This window comes from Astatotilapia calliptera, chromosome 6, assembly GCF_964374335.1.
Source record: "Astatotilapia calliptera chromosome 6, fAstCal68.1, whole genome shotgun sequence".
Lineage (NCBI taxonomy): Eukaryota > Metazoa > Chordata > Actinopteri > Cichliformes > Cichlidae > Astatotilapia > Astatotilapia calliptera.
The window spans coordinates 9891647-9897560 of record NC_137427.1 but is presented as its reverse complement, the minus strand read 5'-3'; the positions used below and the strand labels follow the sequence as shown (position 1 = coordinate 9897560).

Below are 5914 nucleotides of genomic sequence, written 5' to 3'. Positions count from 1 at the left end.
TTCAACTTTTAAGATTTTCTTCGTCTCACCTTTATGAGCGTTATTACCAAGCAAAATAATGTAAATTATACAGACATTAAAAAAATTAAGAAGAAATAACCCACACAATGTTCTAGCGTCCCACTGCAATAGTCAAAGAGCACTTTAAGAGACATCTGCTAGTCTCTTAAAGTGCTACAGCATGACAAAAATACTAAGAACACAACTTGCACTATATATTCATTTACTCAGCCTTACTATAGTTTAGACTGGCTAGTAGTTTATTATCTTTTATTTTAAAAAACGTTACAGTGAAATATGTTAACACCAAATTCAGTTCGGTTTGGATTTATTCATACGGTGCATTTTTGTATTCAAAACAACCATTGTCTCAAAAAGAGCACAGAGACAGAAACATAACACATGCTATGGGAGAGAGTAGACACAATTTAATGCCATGCAGTAGTGGCATGTAAATGCATCAGGAGTGAAAAGAGTGGACTAGAGAAGAAATGGTCTATGCATTGTAAATAAAAATTTACTTACTTTACTTTACTTACATTGTGTGAAGTGTCCCAGCAGCCTGAACCTATAAAAGAATAACTAAGACGCTTTAGACTCATCTGATCCATCCCAAACGCTAAGCTTTATCAAAAAGGAAAGTTTGAAGCCGAATCTAAAAGTAGGGAGGGTGTCTGTTTCCTGAACCCAAACTGGGAGCTAACCTGATAGCTGAAGGATTTGCCTCCAACTCTGCTTTTAGAGATTGAACTGCTCTATTGGGACAGTATGATATTATAAGGTTTATATTTTGTATTCCCGGGGGAAATAATTTTTGTCTACTTGAAACTAGTGTTAAATTTCTGACTTAACAGATGCATACAAGTGTAATTTGTAATTTTTTATTATTGGATCCCATGTTATGTACTGTGTATACTGGCAACTTACTAGAACACTTACATAAAAATAAGACCTCATTAATCATATTGATGCGAACTCTTACTTTCCCTTTTGTCAGAATAAACCAAAGGGGTTACGGTTATTGACTAGTCTGTCTAAATCCAGCTAAAGGAATTATTTATGAATTATAAACATGATGTGAATTACATGGCATTTAGAGTCACCACATTAACCTGGGTGGACGGGGAGACTTAAGTTTGGGAAGGTCTTTTCTACACATCCGTTTGTGTTAGAAAAAATAATTTGAGTGGGTTAACAACATCAGACTCGAATGTAAAAAAAAAATCTAAAACCAGGTCTATTCATTCTGTGAAAAAAACCCTCCACAGCTTGAACTGTACAGTGTGCATCTAAAAACAATATGAAGATCATTACTCTTCCCTTGACCTTAAAAGCATAATAAGAAAACACAATCTGGCCTCATGAGAGAAGGAAATTGATCCTGTCTGTAAACTGACCACAACACAGTCACACACAGTCAATCTGCTCTCCATATGGAAAACCTAATGTACTGTATGTATGCAGTTTGAGCAACAACAATCAAGGCTGTTTTTTCTCAGCATGGATCAAATTGGATCAAAGCTGGAATAAGACGAGACAAACAACATGACAAGTGGTGCCAACAGATGGAGAGGTGTGAGGCCAGAGCTTCAGAGGCCGAACAACTGACTGATTGACTGACTGCTTCAACAGCAACATTTAAAGACAAAGTCCACCTGGGAAAGAGAGACAGACAGACAGAAATGAATGCGCTTCTCAGTCCTAGTGGGAAATTGCCACCATCTGAACAAACAAACAAACAATCAGTTTCCTTCCTCGCTCAGCAGGACTGAAACTTCAAAACTGTCTGGATAGAGCGCAAACTTATAAAGGCATCTGCAGTGGGTTTTACATGCTGAGAGACCTTTTTTTAAGTGTTCCTTTCATCATAAAAAACCATCAAAGATCGAAATCAAATTACAGGCAGTGTGTGAATGTTAGTCATCAGAGGACGGTGGATCTGGTGAATGAATGGGGACTTTTAAAGATGAGCAGATGTAAAAGAAACAATATGGGAAAACATAGCTTTCTGGTGTTAAAAATATGGCTCATGAGCTACATGTGTCCCACCCATAGGTCCAGTCTGGCCTCCTGGATGGCTTAACAAGATGTGAAAATCTCAGAGAACCTTTCACTTCACCAGAAGTTAACCTGTGTTTTAAGTGGTTAAAATGAATCACATGATTGCAGTAGCTGTACAAACAATTCATTTTATCCAAGTTTCACCATCTTCTTAGAAAAAGAAGCTTTCAGGGATTAAGAATCACTTTTCTTTTGAGCCTAGATGTGCGGAATTATTCTATTCTATTTTTCCAGTGGCTGGAAAAACAAGATCTCCCAGAGAAGAACACACAAACCACTTCATACTGACAAAGATTGTCTTAATGGGGAATCATACAATGTTTTTATTGACCCAGCACACTTGAAATTAAATTGGTCACATTTAAAATGACATTGACACCACTGATGAGTTCTCCAACCAGGCCAGCCAGTGCCGGTTCTCAAACTGCTTTGGGATTCTGTTCATCTGTGAGGTTTAACGACACAATAAGAAGTCAGTTTTGGAAAAAATGGTTGTAAAGGAAAAGTAAAAAGTGGAGAAGATGAAGCGCTGGCTCACATTTACAATAAGGATGAGTCAAAGGCCTTCAATACAGTCAACAGTTACAACAGAGTTAATAATTGTCACATAATAATCTAAAACTCACATACCGCAAGCATAGATTAAATATTTTACTTGTCAGTAATAAGTGTTGATTTATGCTTTAGTGTGACTCAAAGCGATATCTGTTCGCCCTATCGCTGTCTACACATACCACACTCATGATTTAAAAACTTCCAGCGACCTTATCTCCTGTTGTGAAATAGCCCAAAAGATTATCTGATTTCTATCTTGAGCCACAAACACAAAGAAAATGCAGTTTAACTCTGAAGCGCATAAAAAGCCGCAAAACATGTGCATCAGTGGCGTGACCTTCTGCAGCGGAACGGCGTGTCCAACTGCGTTTTTTACTCACACACTATGTTCATCAAAGACACTTCAAAGGCTGCGCGGTCATATGATGACACAACATCAAAGGGGCCGGGGGTATGAGTGAACCGACTGAGGGGGCGTGCCAGGCATACGCGCGCTCTTGGTGTGAGACCCACGCCCCGCAAGGAGCATCCGCCAACGATAATAACGATTGGCCCGCGGGAGTGAGAAGCACGGGGGCAGGCAGGGGGGACGGGGGGAGGAGAGGGGAGGACCTCAAATAAATTCCCTCTTCATCCGCAGCTTATAAGACCTGAACCAAAAGGCAACAGGTCACTGGATAGACTGAGCTGGACGGAACTTCAGAAATTTTTACGCACGGAAGAACCCGTTTACTGGACGAACTGCACGCGATTTAAGGAAATGAACTGGAACTGCACGCGCATTTTGCATGATTTTGAATCCAGATACCCATCTCTCAGGGCACCATGGAGACCCATAAGCTGTTTTTACCCAGCACTGCTGGTATAGGAGACCGTTTGCTTGAACTCTCCATGCGCTTTCGAAGAACTTCCCGTCGATCTACCCACTCATAGGATATGCTGTGTTTTCTTCAGAGTCCACGCAAACACGCGAGGAACGTTCTCCAGTAATAATTAGAAATGCAGAGCCGTGGTGTGGCGAGAAACTCACTTGGACTGTCCGCGGTGCGCTCCTGCTTGCTGCTGCTCTTCATCCACCTGAGCGCACCGGTGGAGGCGAGGAGAGTGCGCGGCGGTCGGGCGCAAACACGGAGGGTGCAGCAGCAGCAGCAGACGCCCCCGCCGTACAGGGAGCGGGTGGAAGGAGCAGAAAGCTTCCCGTTAGACTTCACAGCTGTGGAGGGCAACATGGACAACTTTGTAGTGCAGATAAAGAACTTAGCGCAGTCACTCTATCCGTGCTCTGCGCAAAAGCTGGACCAGGACATGAAGCTGCACTTTTTGAAGAACGTGTCCGTGACTTGCAACGACGGGTCACCTGCAGGGTAAGTGAATGGCCTGCAGATTCTTCAGAGTTTCTTAATGACCTACAGGCGTGATTTAAAACCACAGTTTTGTCATTAATTTGTAAGAATCTGAGACACGGAGGGGCAGATACACCCAACACCCGATCTGCGTTTTACTACTGGTTTAGATCCGTGTGCTCCATTCCCGTGTCACTCCGGATGTAACCAAAATGGATCAAAGGATCAGATCAGAGAGAGCGCCATGCACGCTGCAAATTAGCGCGTACACGAGAGGGAGAGCGCGAGCGAGGAAGAGAGAGGGGCATTTATTCTTGCTCTGGCGACTTTACGATATAGCAAAATTAAGAGTAATGACAACAAAGATTATAACTAATAATAGTTCAAAGCTTTATGGGATCACCAGTTAATTCCACTCAATGTCAAAGTTTTTAAACTCTGTTCCAAGTGTAGATTATAATATATTGTGGGCCAAATATGAATTAAATCGCTGTGAATGAGATGACTCTTTCGATATGCCACCCGCATCAAGTGTGAGTGTTCGTGTGCTGCCAGCAGCATGGTGAGTTTCCTGTCGCTATGTGAAAAAACACAACCGGACATGTGCGGGTCTGCAGTACCCTGGCTCCTACAGAGAAGCTTAGTGATCAGAGCCAGATCTGTCAGCTCAGGATAACAGGAAGCATCCCCAGTGTGTGGAGACTGTTTGAATCCATTCATGAATGTGTGAATACATCAGCGCTTTCACGCTGCTTTGTTTTGCTGTTCTTGTGCAGTTACTACATCAAGGAGTCAAAAGGAAGCAAGAGGTGGCTGCTGTTCCTGGAAGGTGAGGATGAAATACACCTGATTCAGACCACACGGGGAACTCAGTGCAGCTATTTGTAACCTGTGTGTGTGTGTGTGTGTGTGTGTGTGTGTGTGTGTGTGTGTGTGTGTGTGTGTGTGTGTGTGTGTGTGTGTGTGTGTGTGTGTGTGTGTGGTTCAGGTGGATGGTACTGCTTCGACAGTCAGACCTGTGAGAGCAGGTATGAGACGATGAGGAGACTGATGAGCTCCACCAAGTGGCCACTAACCAGAACAGGTACAGGCCCTACAGTGTGTGCTTGCAGAATCCACTTCTACACATTGCCGTCTCTATCTGGCTGCTCATTTACTAACAGCTCGCAATTTCTTTTGCTTTTCCGAGGCTGCCCAAATTGACACATGGCACTGCTTCTCTTCCTCTCCATCATCATGAAGTGTCCTTGGAAGCTGACTGTAGTAAAACTCCATTAAATAACAAAAATGCTTGTTATCATGAGCCAGAACAGCTGTAGTTATTAGAATAGACAATTAATGAAAATTACTGCTGTCTGAATAAATAAAGCAAGCAGACCAAAACAGGCTCCACCTGTTAACCTCTAGAAGTTTCCTTGGGCAAGATACTGTATTTAGTTGTATGTACTTCTGAAGAACCGACACATCCTCTTGGATGAAAAGGAAAACTTTTTCAGGAACCTAAAGAAGCCCAGTTGCTTTTTAAGCACTCCTGACTTTCATGCAGTGGATGAGAGAGAACCTACATAGACATACAGTGTTGTATCTTGCTCAAATAAACTTTCAGAGTTAAACAGACGGGGATCAAACCACTGACCACAAGAAACACTCAAGAATATTGTCTTTATTTAAATTAAATGAATACCTTTAGCATAATTTATACTAGTTTTTGATTTGTAGCCTCAGTTTCACGATTTTAGCTGACAGAAGTGGCACCCAGTGCGGTCTTCTGCTGCCGAAGCCCGTCATGTTGCACATTTAGAGATGCTCCTCTGTATACTTTGCTCATAACAATAGGTTATTTGAGTTACTGCTAAAGCTCAAAGCAGCCTGTCCATTCTCCTCTGACCTCTGGCATCAACATGGCATTTTCATCCAAAGAACTACTGACTGGATAGTTTTTATTTTGGGGGGTC

At 42.3% G+C, this 5914-nt stretch overlaps 1 protein-coding gene across 1 annotated transcript in view; it reads left to right on the top strand.

Moving 5' to 3' along the window:
• Positions 1-3470: 3470 nt before the first annotated feature.
• notum1b (notum, palmitoleoyl-protein carboxylesterase b) overlaps positions 3471-5914 on the top strand; it is an 8955-nt gene continuing 6511 nt past the window's right edge. Inside the window, exons 1-3 of the mRNA XM_026170146.2 lie at positions 3471-3980; positions 4736-4788; positions 4948-5043. Coding sequence (XP_026025931.1) covers positions 3616-3980; positions 4736-4788; positions 4948-5043 — 514 coding nt within the window. The 5' untranslated portion in view covers positions 3471-3615. The remainder of the gene's footprint in view (positions 3981-4735; positions 4789-4947; positions 5044-5914) is intronic.